This window comes from Prionailurus bengalensis, chromosome C1 (assembly GCF_016509475.1).
Source record: "Prionailurus bengalensis isolate Pbe53 chromosome C1, Fcat_Pben_1.1_paternal_pri, whole genome shotgun sequence".
Taxonomy (NCBI): domain Eukaryota; kingdom Metazoa; phylum Chordata; class Mammalia; order Carnivora; family Felidae; genus Prionailurus; species Prionailurus bengalensis.
In genome coordinates, this window is record NC_057345.1 from 140951917 (window position 1) to 140968277 (window position 16361).

Below are 16361 nucleotides of genomic sequence, written 5' to 3' on the forward strand. Positions count from 1 at the left end.
GGAAAGTTTATGTGGCCTATGTTAATTAAGTAGGCCATAGCCTGATTAAAAAGAATTCACCATATAGAAAAACTTGGTGGGGTTTTCTGATATGATTTTGAGATATGGACGATAGAGGATGTCGTTTCGAAGCTAGATTAGACATAGATGATTCACCAGCAGTTCTGGGCAGAGGTTTTTTTTAGAGCCTCCGTGACTGGTCATGGGGAGTAAAAATTCTTACTGTCAGTGATTCCTACTGCACATGTCCCCCACACTATTTCAGAAGTTTTTGATGTTTGTTTGCTTGTTTTTGCACTTTGATTTTTTAAAAGGTCATGGTCCTCTGCCCCTGAGCAGCACCCACTAGACCAGGTTTAGATGGAGTGATCTCTCTACAAAGAAGCAGGTTTCTGTAGAACATAGACCATAAAAAATACATGAGGGAGGTGTGGGATTATTCTGATTTTGAATTATTGATATAATCACCTCACTTTGTAGATGGAGGCACAAACAGCTTTTCTGGGGTCAGCGAGAGATTCAGTTTCCATTAATGTTAGCTACTGCTCAGAACCTACCCAAGGAGAAATCAATGATGCCAGAGATGTTGAGAAGGCACGCAAGTTTTCCACACCAGGCAAACAAACTCATTTGCCATGGGCTCTGAGTAGCCCTAAGAGATTGTAAGGGGGCTGAGATTGAAACCCTGGTTGGGAAAGTTCAGCATCCCATGACTAATCTCCCTTGCTCCCTGGTCCCCTAATATTTGAAGATTCTAACATTTAAAAGAAATCAACTTTATGGCTTTCAGATTTGAGGCACTGCCCTCGATAACATTCTTTTCTATAATTTGTTTTTCTTTTCTTTTTCATGTGAAAAATGATGAATTTCTTCCCACCCTATAATTAAAATACAAAGACTAATAAAACATTCAAAACAGGAGTTAGTATTCAGAGAAATGGAGTGACTTATTTGGTTTCTAGATGTCACATGAGATCACAGAATTTAACATCCTACGTGGTTTCAACCGGTTCTTGGCCTCCATTTCTTTACTTATACTAGAAACCTTTCCTGAGAAATCCAGGTTTCCTCTGGTTGCATATTCTGAGTCTTTCCTTAGTCACGTTGAACAAAGGCTATATCCCTAGAGCGGGCTTGTTTATGCCCACATAGTGAGCCAAAGACGTTTTTGCATAATTCCAGACTATGCAAGTTTTAGGGAGTAAGGGCACTTTCTGGAAAGGTACCAGGAAATGCATTGCCATCAGAAATACATTCATAATATTCAAGTTATACTGACAATATTTTGTTGCTAGATAGACTGAGAAAGAAGATCGATTTATTAGATTTCTAGAAATTTTACGTTTGCATCCAGTTTCCAAAAACAATGGAAATTAACTTGGCAAGAATAAAACAAGTTTGGATGCATTACCTATCAGCATACATTTTAAAACAAGATTCCCTTCTCACCACAGTTCTGGAAACTGAAGGCCTTTGTCCAGGCAGAAGTTCCAAGAGATGGAAACAAAGATGAAATCTCTTCCATCGCCTTACGAATGAATTATAGTCGGTTGAACTATGGCTGACCATGAGACTTAATGGACAGATTACATTACAGGAAGTAACTGGGCACTTTGGCGTTTCTTTTTTTCTTTACAATCACCTAGTCTTGAGGGACCAAGGACTTATGCCCTGAAATACAGAACACTAAGCTTATTAACTCTGTGATCAAGAGCCAAATTAGATTCATTCACAGCTGGGGCCACAACGGTTTGAAACTCTACTTGCTCTGTAATGCTTTGAAGTAACAAAGAAGAAAATAACACATCTCTTAGGAACCTCCTTCCTTCCTTTTAAAAAAAGAACTTCTTTATCAGATGCAGTATCAATTAGCAAGTTACTGGAGACAGTTGCTCATCTGTAGACCTTAGTTTTGGTTAAATATTTCCAGAGGGAGGAACTTAACCATTTATGTGGTATTGTGCTATAACTGGCCGCTTAAAGCTGAGTCTGTTTGTGGAGACAGGTCATTGAAAAGGGTTTGATTATTCACTGATCAGTAGTACCTCCCAAGGTGCAAATACAAGTTCCTATAAGCAGTACGAGGCTGTCATGGTTGACAATCACACAGATACGAAGTTATAGATTTAAAAGTAAAACTCACCGAAAATAAGATCATTTGATTAATTGTACATGATATGTGCTGATAAACGCATTCAGATTCAAATGATTTGAACAAAGCTTCACTTTGCTACCATAGGGCTTTAGCCCATATTCCTATTTAAGTTTTTCTATACTTTGGGTTAATTTCAGAACCCAGGCCTATCTGTGTAAGAAATGACAGTATTTAATTTAATATGTCACTCGTCTTGCAAAAGATCATTTTGAAGAATCTATTAAATAATCCAAATTTGGGAACACTACAACCAATTAGTGCCAGGTTCTCAATAAGTTTATTCTTGTAGTGGCTGGATCATCAATCTTCATTCAGAGTTCTTAATTTATCTCTTTGATGGGAAAGTTTCCAGGAATCACTAGTCCAACATTCCAGTGAAAAGTTTTACTGGCTGCAGTGACAGACAGATAAAATTGGATGCTCTTGTGAATTAATCATGCAAGCTGAAGTGGTACGGCTAGCTTGCAGTCAGAAACCTTGGTGAATATGATGATAAGTTTTTGAGAAGTACTTTTCTTTGACAAATCATTTACATCTTTTTTTTTCAAAACTCTTACTTGGAGAATTCTTCAAATTTTACCAGCTGCCTTAAAGTTCCTTTAAACTTATTTATGTATTACATATTTTTTAAATTATTTTCTTAATATTTACTTTTGAAAGATAGCATGTGCAAGTGGGGGAGGGGCAGAGAGAGAGAGGGACAGAGGATCTGAAGTGGGCTCTGTGCTGATGGCAGAGAGCCCAATGCAGGGCTGGAACTCAGGAATCATGAGATCATGACCTGAGCCAAAGCTCCACCGACTGAGCCACCCAGCTGTCCCAATATATGACACACTTTTAAATTGATAGTGAAACTATTTTTTTAATGTATCCGATAGGACAGTGTCCTAAAATATTTCGTATGGGTTTTCTCATAACAATATTTGTAAAAATAAGCTAATTTAAGGGTCCATAAGAATATTTAATGTCTTTGGAATTCAGGAAGCTATTTGTGTTTAATTCTTCAGGTGTGCATATCTAAGTAGAATCTTTCAATACAAATGTAACCCACCTATCTTGATGGTGGGATGTGGAGACCTAAAAATTATTTGTGTGCGGTTTTACAAAATAGTTTACTTCTGTTTTACTATAACTGTATGTTAGGGAGAACGTGTTTCCCCACAGTGACATTTCCTCATTGGGAATGAAGCAGTTGGATGGCAATGTCTTAGCCGCTCTCCGTCCCTCACAGTCTAAGGCAGTCCATGCACTCACTTTCATTATGCTTATGAACTTGACTCACCAACTACTTGCAGGAACATAGTTGGCCCCTAAAAATGTCCAGTTATTTGTCTTTTTTAGACAGTTTGAGTTTTGATCATGTTAGGTTATTGACTGTTGTCAGAGTCAACTCTGTGAGATACTGCAAGCCAGTACAAGGATGCCAGCTCTTCTATGCAAGGTGAAAAGCAAAGTTAAATCTGGCCCATAATTTTGGCCTTAAGCTGCTGCCTCCTCCTTCATTTATTTTTGATAACATACTTAATTGGTTCCATGTGGGCAAAGCAATTTACCCTGAGATGATTATTTCCACCAGTGGGATGTGCAGGCTCAGCCATCTGCGAGGGAGAACAGTTGGCTCCTGCAGATGAAGTGTTTGAGTGTTTGTAGTTTTCAAAGAGGCCAGGTAATTTTACAAATTAAAAAAAAAATACGAAAGTTCCGCTTACGAGAGGCAAAACTCTAAGTTGAGTAAGTAAAAGCATATCAGTGCAAGTAAGAGCGCATCAGCGAAAAGGACAGCGACAACCTGGCATTCCTGGCATCCTCTATGGATGCTCATCCTTAAATGCCCACCAGGCCCCGCATGCGCCGGGTACTCTCTAGAGCATGACTCACCAGACCCCCCTGTGCCTGAGCATAAATGAAGGCAAGGATATAAGTACCTTTAGAGTACTTGTACTCTTCAGAAGGCAGGAAGGGCCAATTAAGGGGTGGAGAGGGGGAGGGCTAGGAGGGCCTCCTGGAATTCCCCATCCCTCAGACACAAGCTAAAAGCCTGTAATGCCTCCATATCCACATGTGCCCTCAGCATGCTGCCCCGTGGACATTGGATATGGGCCCAAGACAGCCCTTAGGAGGGTCACCTCTGCACAGCATACATTTTAGTAATGAAGACTCTTCTTAGCTGCTACTTACCGTCCCCAGGAATTCTTAACCATATCAAGTCAACCAGATAAAGACATCAGATTGAATCAGAGAAATTGCCACTTTTATAGGTCAAAAATGGTCAAACATAAGGAAATTTTTAATGATTCAACCTAATATTTATATTTACATATCGACATAGCTATATAAGTGGACACATAAAAATGAATCACTGGAAATCTAGTGTGCCTATTTTTTTTTCAATGTTTATTTTTGAGAGAGAGTGCAAGCGGGGGAAGAGCAGAGAGAGAGAGATGCACACACACAGAATCTGAAGCAGACTCCTCACTGCCAGGGCAGAGCCTGATGTGGGTCTCAAACTCATGCATAAACTGTGAGACCATGACTTGAGCCAAAGTTGGATGTTTAACCAATTGCGCCACCCAGGTGCCCCTAGAGTGCCTATTTTTAATTGAAATTTTTATTGAGACAATTGTATATTCATAAGCAACTATAAGAAATAATATAGGGAGATCCCATGTTTACTTTACCCACTTTCCCCCAACGGTAACAATTTGAAAACTATAGAATAATATCACAACCAGGTTACTAACATTGATATAGTCAATCCACCTGTCTTATTCAAACTTCCCCAATTTTCCTTGTGTTCATTTGTATGTGTGTGTATTTAGTTCTACACAGTTTCTCACATGTGTAAGTTTGTGTATCCATCACCAAGTCAAGACATTAAATAGTTTTAATAGCGCAAGAATCCCTTCTATAAGCCTCCCCTCCCCCACCTTCCTCTCACCCTGCCCCCCAACCGCTCCCATCCCTAACCCCTGGCAACCACTAATATTGCCTCCATTTCTAAAATGTTGTCATTTTAAAAATGTTAAATAAGTGGAATCATACAGAATATAACCTTTGGATTGCTTTTGTTTTCACTTCGCATAATTCCCTGGAATTTCATTCAAGTTGTTGAATGTATTAATAGTTTACTTTTATTGCTAGTATTCATTCCATAGTATTGAGGTACCACAGTGTGTTTAACCATTCATTCATTGAAGGACATCTGGATTGTTTCCAGTTGTGGGCTATTACAAATAAAGTTGCTGTGAGCATTTGCATATAGGCTTTTGTGTGACTTTTAGTTTTCATTTCTCAGAGATAAATGCCCCAGAGTGTAACTGCTGGGTCATATAGTAGTTACATGTTTAGTTTTGTAAGAAACTGCCAGGTTTTAGAATCCTTTTTAAAAAATGAAAATGTCTACCTTCAGGATTCTGTGCTCAGTCTAAAAAATTAATTTTTTCTCTTGATCCTTTTTCTAGCCACGCCATATCCTGGTGGATTTAAGTGTTTCACCTGTGAAAAGGCAGCAGACAATTATGAGTGCAACCGATGGGCTCCAGACATCTACTGTCCTCGAGGTAAACTCTCAGTATACAGATTGGGGTGCTCATGAGTGAACAGCCTTGTTGACTTTGATGCATAGGTAGAGAGAGGCATGCTTGAAATCTCAGCCACTTCTCTTGTCTAAGGCTATTAGTAGATCTCTTATCATCAAAGGTTCTCAGAGACATCAGCTAATCATAGGATTGCCCCCTTCCTCATGAAGCAGCATTGGAGTGCCAGTAGAGGTAAGTGCCGGCTTTGGCTGCCCTCTTCCCCAGCCAAAGGGAGGACAAGAGGAGAACAACCAGCCTTTTGGCCACTCTTTAAAGCATTAGTCATTACACAGTAACTTCCTTTATATAAAGTTTGAATTGATGTTCATATAAAGATCCCATTTATTGCATATTTTGCCAGAGGCTTCTATTCTGAGACTGCATGAAAGCTAGAATTCTAAATGCCATCATTGCACACACACACACACACACACACACACACACAACCCTGAGCTATTTAAGCCATTAAGTTCTTTTTGAAGGAAGAGATAGATGCCCAATTGAAGCATGACATTTTGACCCAAAGGCCCATTTCAAAATGAAGTAGATGCTTCACATCCATATTTGTATCTCTTTTATCCTTTTGAATAAAAAGATGGTTATATTTAGCTATGGAGTCACTGTTAATTGGCTATTTTAATTTTGGAGGAGAGTCGGTTCATTTGATGGAGAGATGGTGAGGACAGAACATTTTATTGACAAATGTTTGAGTGAGTAGATGGGCTTCGCTGATGACTTAATCCAGTTGTTAAAATGACTGAACACACCAACCCTGAATCTATTATATTTTTACATAACGCAGGAGTCTCATACCCTAGTGGAAGGCATCCTGTCTTCTCTGGAGGACTGGACATTGGGAGAACATGGAAAGTGCAATTAAAAGACAAGTGTCAACTGCCTAAGCCAGTAGTATTTTGCCCATGAACTTCCATCTAGGCTGCCCAGTAAAAACACTTATGGATCTCTTCAAAATCACTGGCCCTCCCTAGACCAGTGGTCCTCAGTCTCCAGCATGATCAGCATTCCCTGGATGGCTTATTAAAACACAGATTTATGCCTCTCCCCTTGCCCCATTCCTGATTCAGTAAGTCTGTGATGGGGTCTGAGAATTTGCATTTCTAAGGAGTTCCCAGGTGATACAGATGCTGCTGGTGTGGAGACCACATGGTAAGAAATGCAGCTCTAGGGAACTTGAACTTGCATCTCTGAGATGAGGGCCCTGCGCTGGTGTAGTTCAGTATCACAGGTGATTCTAATGAACGGTCAGGGACAAGAACCACTGGGAGCGCCTCCCCCCACTAATAGAGAGTGAAAGGTACTGTTGTCATTTCTAGCTTCCGCTTGTTTACTTTTAGGTTGAGATGTTAATGGGGCCCCAAAAGACCACAGGGAAGAGAAAAACATGGAGATGCTAAAGATTGGCTGATTCACAAGCTAGATATCCAGCCATCCCGGTAATCAAAGATAAGTCCTGTCTGCATTGCCTTCTGTAGTCCTGTGCTTATTTTGGAATAAGCCAGTGTTTTTCTAACGTTTCCCCAGCAGAGTGAACATTTGGGTAGGTTGCTGATGGATTTGGTTTAACCACCACTTCTCAAACTTGATGGTACATTGAAATGGGGGAGGAGGGACGGGATTTTAAAACACTGATGCCCGGTCCGTCGTCAGGGATTTATATTTAAATAGCACAGGGTATGGCTGAGCATAAGGATTTTTGAACTCTCCCTGGGTAGTTCTAATATGCAGAAAAATTTGAGAACCACTGTAAACAGTGACTCTGGACAAACACAAGGTGATTTGCTTGGGTAGCCAATCAACTTTGGGATGGTTCCAGCAGGGACAGAGCTGGCAGATTAGCTTTTGAAACCATTGCCACAAGTCAGACATATTCAGAGGAAATGTGGCAGTGCTTTCCTCAGTATTGCCTAGCAAAGGGGATGCAGAGGACAAGGAGGGATCGTGAACTGGTGCTCTCAGGCTTTGGGCCAGATTTCATAGAGGCCCAGTCCAAGTCTGATGGTGTGCAAGTATATCCCTGTCACAAAGGAAAAACAGGTGACCAGTAGCACTCTGCTTGAATTCCTCTCAGGAAAAGAGGAAGATCCCTTCGGATGCTTTCTTCAAAGGTCAAAATCTATTCTTCCAAAGTACAGATATCTGAAAGTATCACAGCGTTCACACAATTTCCCCCTTTTCCCTTTTTTCCTCCCACTTTTATCTTTTTGTCCTTACATTTATAAGGATAAATGGAAAGTGTTGCCCTGAGGCTTCATGACACAGAACCACCACGCCAGGCTTTTGGGGGGCATCATGCAGTGAAAGATAGGAATCTGGTTTCTTTGTTCAGGGAGCTCCCCAGTTAGGGGAGATAAAATCTGAAGGTATCAAATGTCAAAAATATCAGGACAAAAGCAAGTACCAAATGCAGCCTGGCGTTCAGTGCTGTGGGAGCTTATGGGGACAATTACTCTGTGGGGACTGAGGTGGCCAGTGGCAGCATTGTGGGCTGAGAAGAGGCAACAGCCCTACGCGTAGGCAGCAGAAGTAGGATGTTGAAGAAGACGTGTCTTCTGAGAAGTCACGCGACTCAAAGGTACGGAGATGGGATTCCCAGGTGTGCTCCATGGACAGGGAGAGGCCCGAACTGGGTACAGCAACTAATTTGTGTCGGAGAATAGTAGGAGCAAAGTGGTGGAGTTTGTTTATTTTTGTGAGGCCTTGAACATCAGGTAAGGAATGGGGACTAAAGCTGTAACCTGAGAAGAGACGAAGCCACGGTCAATTTTCTTCTTCCTCTGGGTTTTCTCCAGATTTTTCTAATGATGAAAATGGCATCATTATTATTAGATTAAAATATGAATTGTGTCTAACTACTGAAAACTACTGACTGACCCTAGATTTATTTTTTTCTGTTTGTTATTAGTTTGGAGCAGCTATAGGACTACCAACAGGCTTTGTAAGCAGGGCTCAGTAGCTGCTATGGAAAAACATCCTAGCTTTCTGCGATATTCCTGGGTTTTTGTTTATTTTTATGACACATTTAGCTAGGTTTTAAGTATCACATGATGTGAAAATAACTTGTTGAAAGCAAAAAAACCAACAACAACAACACAATTTTATGTAGGTATTTAATCTTATCTCCATGGAATAAGCCCACATTCCAAATTGCTCAGGGGCTCGCCTGGATCTTAAGAATTTTCTAAAACTGAACTCAGTCAAATGGATGTAAATAGAGACTGTTGTATTTTAGCAGCTGAGGTAAGCTTGCTTCCAGATTCGACAGACTTGTTGCGAATCATCATTTGGTAAAATAAGCATCCAGAAAGCTTCATCCTAACTAGAATCACTCTGTAGGAAAATGGTGGCATCAGCCACCTTCCTCTAGCTAACTCAGGTTCCCCGTCACTCTAACTTTTCAAGTGTGTGTTAGGCAAATATTTTCTTCTCCATCACTTTGTTAGTGCTTCCAGTACTTAACAGACTCCTGACACCATACTCTTGCCTTAGGACATGAGCATTTAAGAGCCCTCCATAACTGACTCTCATTGTTTCACTTGGTTGGCTTCTGTTTAGGCTTTGGTCTCTGAGCACTTCCTGTGCAATAACTCTAGTCAGAAAGGATCTTGAAATTATATTATATGAGGGACCATTTAAAGGAACTGGTGAAAGCAAAGAAGAGTTAATAACATGCCCTGAGTTCACAGATTTTGCCTATGTGCAAGATTAAAAGCTCCTTGAGAATGGGGCTCAGTATTTATTAAGAGTCTCTGGAATTAAATGTCAAGTCAAAAACATTATAATTTTCAAAAAAGCTCATTCTGTAGAGGATGCCTAAGCAGCCAAGGCTTTTATGTTTCTTCTTGATTATGAAGTACAGATGCCTCTCTTTGAGGCAAAATCTTCCCTTGAAATTACTACTGATGCAACATCAGACCAAGAGAAATCTCGAGACAGAGGGACACATATCCTTTGGGTTCTGGCTTCTGTGCTGCTCACAGCTTTTCTGTAGAAGGCAAGGAAAAGCTGGACATGACCCTGGAGGACTCTTCATATGTCTGTCTGTTATCTAGTGTAAGTAGGAAATACATAAATTGGTCCCCAGCATAACTGAAGACAAGCTCCATGGTTACATGTTTCCAGGAAAGACTTCTTTATTGTTGATTCTTTCAGATGGAGCCCAGGCTGAGACCGTTCTTGTGTTTTACTTTACCTGAGGGTGGATTTTTTTTCTCTTTTAGGCAATCTTAGGATATAGTCCTTCAGGGTTTCTACCATTCGATAGGGGTCTGTACTCTAGCTCTAAACCCCAGGAGGACCCCAGGCCTTGCATCTTCTTATAGTTTATCTGTTAACGTCTCCCAGCCCCGCCTCCATCCTGGGTAGAGAACTCAGAGCCTAGTGCTGGCTTTTGGAATTTCCTTCACTTTCAGGAGAGTTCATTTGTATATCTATAGAAAGTATTGGCTATATATTATCCAATACTCTTGGCTGCTATGTAATGAAATGGTGTTCAGGTGATCTATTTTGTCATATTGCTAAATGGAAGCCTTAGACTTCCTCCTTTTTCTTTTAAGTAAAAATTTTTAACTTAAAGTTTAACATACATACCAGAAAGTGAATAGGTCATAGGTGCTGAGCTCATTGAATTTTCACAAACTGCACAGGCTGTGTGTCTGTCACCCGTGTTAAGCTACAGAACCTCAGAAGGCCACTAGGGTCCCCCACTCATTACACCCTACCTCTCAGAGGTAACACAGTTGTGACTGCTATCACTGGGCTATGTATCCATGGAATCACAGAATGTATCCCTTTCTTTTTCTCATTTTCTATGTGAAATTCATCTATGTTTTTGTGAGCCGCATAGTTATTCTATCAGATGTATAGTAGATCGTTATACGAATATGCTAAAATTCATCCTTCCACTCTCAATGGACGTTTGGATTGTTTCAAGGTTTTGAGCGTTGTGGGCGCACTTGTCCATGTATTTCGGTACACGTATGTGTGCATTTCCACTAGGTCTATCCCAGTGGGGTTGCTGGGCATGCAGCAGGCGTGCTTTGGCCTTACCGGATACTGCCTAGTGGTTTTCCAGAATGACTGTACCAGTTTATACTATCTGCAACAGTGCCTGAGAGTGCCAGTTGCTGCACAGGCTTGCCAACACTTAGTGTTAACAGAGACCATGGAAGCTGGAAGTTAATGGAATGACATTTTTAAAGCGCTGCGAGTAAAGAACTGTTACCCTAGAATTCTGTACCGAGATGGCCAGCCTCACTTCTCCATATATCCCATCTCTCCCAGCTGCCTGCTGGCTCTGAATTCCTGTTTGTGCCTCCCAATTCCCTTGAGAGTGACAGAGGCTCTGCTCAGCTTCTTTGCCCTTAGCAGGGCTTTCTGCTTGACTTCTCAGCCTTCATGTGTGCAACTTTTGAGTCAGCAGGTGCCTTGAGGGGAGAACAAGAATAGAATGTCCTGCTCAACTCAGTGTGCTGTTCGTCTCGCTGATACCTTGCTCTTCAAATCCTGTCTGCCTTGGTAGCTCACCTATGCTTTCACAGAGATTTTTGTTGTTTTAATTTTATCTGGCTATTTTAATTTTATTCTGTTGTTTCTCAGTAAGAAGATACAAGCTAGTTCATTTCAGCTGGCATTGTGATGCCCAGATTTACTCTTTACTCTTTTATTAGAACTTTTCCAGGGGTGCCGGGTGGCTCAGTCAGTTAGGCTTCTGACTTTGGCACAGGTCATGATCTCATGGTTCATAAGTTTGAGCCCCGTGTCAGGCTCTGTGCTGACAGCTCAGAGCCTGGAGCCTGCTTTGGATTCTATGTTTTCCTTTCTCTCTGCCCCTCGCCCACTCATTTTCTTTCTCCCTCTCTTTCTCTCTCTCAAAAATAAATAGACATTTAAAAGAACTTTAAAAAAAAAGAACTTTTCCAGTAATTTTTAACCCCAAAGTTATATCAGCCTAAACAAGATGGCTTCCTTTTGACACCCTGAAATCATCTAACCTACTACAAGTCAGTGTTTTTGCCCAAGTATTTTCTATTAACATAATTGCCTCAGATAGGAAGCATCTATTTGATGTTTTTGTCTTATCACTTTTATTTTAACTACTGTCCTCTATAAGATCCTGTTTACCCTCACTGCTTTTGTATACCTCCCCAACCACCTTTTTGGTCTTTGCCTGGTTATAAGCACATAGCTTTATGAATTTCAAAGATTTGCTTTAAAAGAGAGATTCCTCAAGTTAATATGTGACCTGTCCTTAGCAGGTATGGAACATTTTTTTTTTTTTTGAAAAAACAAGACCAAAACAAAAACCAAGATATCATCATGGAAACAGCACCCTGATTAAGAAATGGATTATTTTCAGTAGCCCAGAGGCTTCTTACATGACTGCTTTCAGCCACTGTCTCTACCACCAAGGATCCTCTTATAGGCTCAGTAGTGTCCCCCCGACCTCAAAGTTCACACGTGAAACCTAATCCCCAGTATTCCTGAATATGATTGTAGTTAAAGATAGGGTCCTTAAAGTAGTAATTCAGGTTCAGTGATGAAGAGGAGATTAGGACACAGATTCGCACAGAGGAAAGACCATGAAAAGATACAGGGAGAAGTGGCCCATCTGTGAGCCAAGGAAAGAAGCCTCAGAAGAAATAAACCTTACTGACACCTTAACTTGGACTTTCAGCCTCCAGAACTGTGAAGAAATAGATTTCTTCTGTGTAGGTCACCTAGTCTAAGGTACTTTGTTATGCAGTTTATGTACAATCTAGAATTACCCTGAATCTAAAACCAGACTAAGATAGTACCAAAAAACAACAAAACAAAAACAAACAAAAGCCACACAAAACCCCTGAAATCTAATATTCCTTATGAATATAATCACAAATACCCTTAATATAATATTAACAAATAAAATTTAGCAATATATAAAAATAAGCCTGACCAAATAGAGCTTATTTCAGGAATGCAGGTCTGCTTCAATATTTGAAAATCACCCAGTGTAATCCACAATATTAACAGGCTGAAGATGAAAAATCATATGTCAATATCAACTGAAGCAGAAAAAGCATTTGGCAAAATTCAATACCATTCATGATCAACAACTTTCAGAAAAACAGTATGAGAGAAACTTCCTCAATTTGATAAAGAATATTTACTTTAAAAAACCCATAGCAAACATACTTAATAGTGAAAGACAAAATACTTCCCTGTTAAGATCAAAAACTAGGCAAGGATATCACTTTCATCATTCTTATCCAATGTCCTACTGAAAGTTCTACCCAGTGCAATAAGGCAAGAGAAGGAAATGAAAGGCATACAGATTGGAAAGGAAGAAATAAAACTGTCCCATGTCACAGATGACACGATTTTCTAAGTAGAAAATCTCAACACTTCTACACAAAACTCTTAGCACTATTAAGTTCAGCAAGGTCACAAAATACTAAGATTAAGACACAAAATTCAATTGTACTCATATATACTATCGATTAACACATGATCATTGAATTTAAAAATATAATACCACTTATAATGGTTCAAAAATATTAAATACTTCAAGGTAAATGTAACAAAACACATATAGGACTTGTATGCTGAAACTATAAATGCTAATGAAAGAATTCCAAGGAAATTTAAGTAAATGGAGAGGCCACGTTCATGAATTGTAAGACTCTACATGGTAAAGATGTCAAATCTGTCCAAATTTATGTGCAGATTTTACACAATTCCTATCAAATTCTAGCAAAATTGTCTGTAGTTCTGGACAAGATTATTATACAATTTATATGGAAAGGTAAGAAAGAAGAATAGCTGAAACAGTTCTGAAAATGGAATTTAAGTGGGAGGAACCAATCAATCCTCTTTCCAGAATCATCATATGGCTACAGTAATCAGGACTGTGGTATTGTCAGAAGGATAGAGGCATAGATCAATGGAACAGAATAGAGATTTCAGAAAGAGACTCTCAAAATATGCCCAACTTTTTGACAAGGATACAAAATTCAGTTCACTAGAGGAAAGAGCCTTTGCAACAAACATGCTTGCAGGAGCATTTGGACATCCAGGGGCAAAAAATGAACCTCAACCCAAGTATTACACTTCTTTCAAAAGTTAACTCAAAATTAATCATAGACTTAAATGTCAAATATAAAACTATATGACCTTTAGGGAAAAGGCACAGGAGGAAATCTTTGAGATCTAAGGCTAGGCAAAAAGTTCTTAGACTTGATATAAAAAGCATGATCCATAAAAGGAAAACTTGGTAAATTGGATTTCATCAAAATTAAAAACTTTTGCTCTACATAAGACTCTGTTAATAGGAGGAAAATATCAATAACAAACTGACATAAAATATTTGCTAATCAAATATCTGACAAAGGACTAGTATCTAAAATGTATAAAGAATTCTGAAAACACAACAGTAAAAAAGGAAACGAAATAAGCACGAAAAGGACAAAAACCACGAACAGATATTTCACCAAGGAAAATAAACAGATGGCAAATAAACACATGTTCAACATCATTTAGCCATTCAGAAAATCCAAATTAAAAACATGAGATAACACTATATATCTATCAGAATGTCTAAAATAAAAAAAAAATAGCAACACTATCAAATGCCAGTAAGAATTAGGAGAAACTAGATCATACATATATTGTGGGTGGGAGTATAAAATAGTACAGCCACTCTCAAAAACATTATGGCAGTTTCTTAAACAATTAAACAAAGACCTACCGTATAACCTAGTAATGCCACTTCTGAGCATTTACCCCAGAGAAATGAGAACGTATGTTCACATTAAAGCATTTATACAAGTGTTGATAACAGTTTCATTAATAATATCCGTAACCTAGATACCCTTTCAATGGATGAATGGTTAAACCAACCTTGGTACATCCACAGCATGGAATACTACTCAGGATTAAAAATTAACAAACTGTTGATACAATAATCCTGATAACTTTCAAGTGAATAAGGCTGAGTGAAAATGCCTAATCCCCAACGTTTGCGTACTTTATGAGTCCATTTATATAACATCCCTAAAATGACAAATTTATAGAAATGGAGCACAGACTAGTGGTTGCCAAGGATTAAGGAGGGGTGGGAAGAGGAGGGACAAGGATGTGAGAATAAAAAGTGGACATGAGTGGTCCTTGTGGAGGTAGAAATGTTCTGTATCTTGACTGCATCCATATCAATATCCTGATTGTGATACTATAGTTTTGCAATGTGTTGCCATTTGGGGAAAACTGGGTGAAGGGTACATGAGATCCTTCCGTATTATTTCTTACAAACTCATGTGAATCTGTAACTATCTCAAAATAAATTTAAAAAATCAACCAGTAAAACACAAAAAGATACATCAGTTGTGCTAATGTTGAGAAACACTGATCTAGAAGGAAAGACAGATATAACAAATGAGGAAGCTAAGAAGGCCTGTGAATCTTGTTGGGAGGAAAATCAAGGAAGGGTTCACAGAATTCATCACATTTATATTGAACCTTGAAGAAAAGGTTTCCAGGAGCAGAAGATAGGGGGAAATATTTTTTGTTGTGAAGAATGGTCAAAGGATATAACATGGTGTCTCAAGGTATCCAGTAGGCAATGAGGAGATAGTCTGGGGCCTAGATTAAGTGTAATGTTGAATAAGAATAAGTGCTGAGTTTCAAATGCCAAGCTCTGAGTTATAAATGTAATCAATACTTCTAGCAAGGAAGCAAAGCTACTCCTATATCCTCTTTATTTATTTATTTTTTTTAAGAGAGAGAGAGAGATTGAGTGCTTGTGAGCAGGGGAGGGATAGGGAGAGAGGGAGACAGAGGATCTGAAGCGGGCTCTGTGCTGACAGCAGAGAGCCCAATGCTGGAATCAAACTCACAAATGGAACGTGAGATCATGACCTGAGCCAAAGTCTGACGCTCAACTGAATGAGCCACCCAGGAGCCCCTCCTACTATATTACTGGCACACAGCTTCAGGAGAAGAGAGAGAGTAACAGACCACCTACTGACCACTCCAGTAGGCCAAATAAACCTAGCAGTATTGAGCCAGGGCTGCTTGACAGCTAGGGTTCACTCAGGCTCTCATAGACAGTGAGTAGCATGGTCCGACCTTGGTTTCAGCAATACATCGGATGGCTATCTGACACCTGCATTAGAAAGGAGAGGTCAGAGACAAAGAAGACAGGAAATGATGAGGTCCTGCACTGGGAAAATGGAAAATGGAACAGAAAGATTAGGGTAATGAACACATTTCAGGGAACTTAAAGACACCTGGCTTGGGAAGAGAAGTCTGAGCTAATTCTGAATTTCCTAGTCCGAGATGGAGGTGCCACATCTCAGGACTCAGGATGTCCCTTCCTGAGATAAAAACACTGGAAAGATAAACAAATGGGGAGGGAGGAATATGAGTTATTTGAGATATGTGAGGTCTGAGGTGCTGCTTGCAATGTCCAGGAGATAGCCAGAGATTGGTTCTATAGTTTGGGAGAGAGAATCAGACTGAAGACAACGTTGGAGGTTGGATGAGGTCACTTCAGTGAGAAGAGAATAGGCTCAAGAACAGATCATGGGAGAATATCAACATTCAGGTTAGAGAAAGGGTTGGAAGAGAAGAGACCA

General features: G+C 39.6%; 1 protein-coding gene across 3 annotated transcripts in view; it reads left to right on the top strand.

Moving 5' to 3' along the window:
* The window catches only part of LYPD6 (LY6/PLAUR domain containing 6), a 124625-nt gene that overhangs the window by 99736 nt on the left and 8528 nt on the right, over positions 1-16361 (top strand). For all 3 annotated transcript variants that reach the window (XM_043576662.1, XM_043576660.1, XM_043576661.1), the window contains one exon: positions 5617-5715. In XM_043576662.1, the coding sequence (XP_043432597.1) occupies positions 5617-5715 (99 nt within the window). The remainder of the gene's footprint in view (positions 1-5616; positions 5716-16361) is intronic.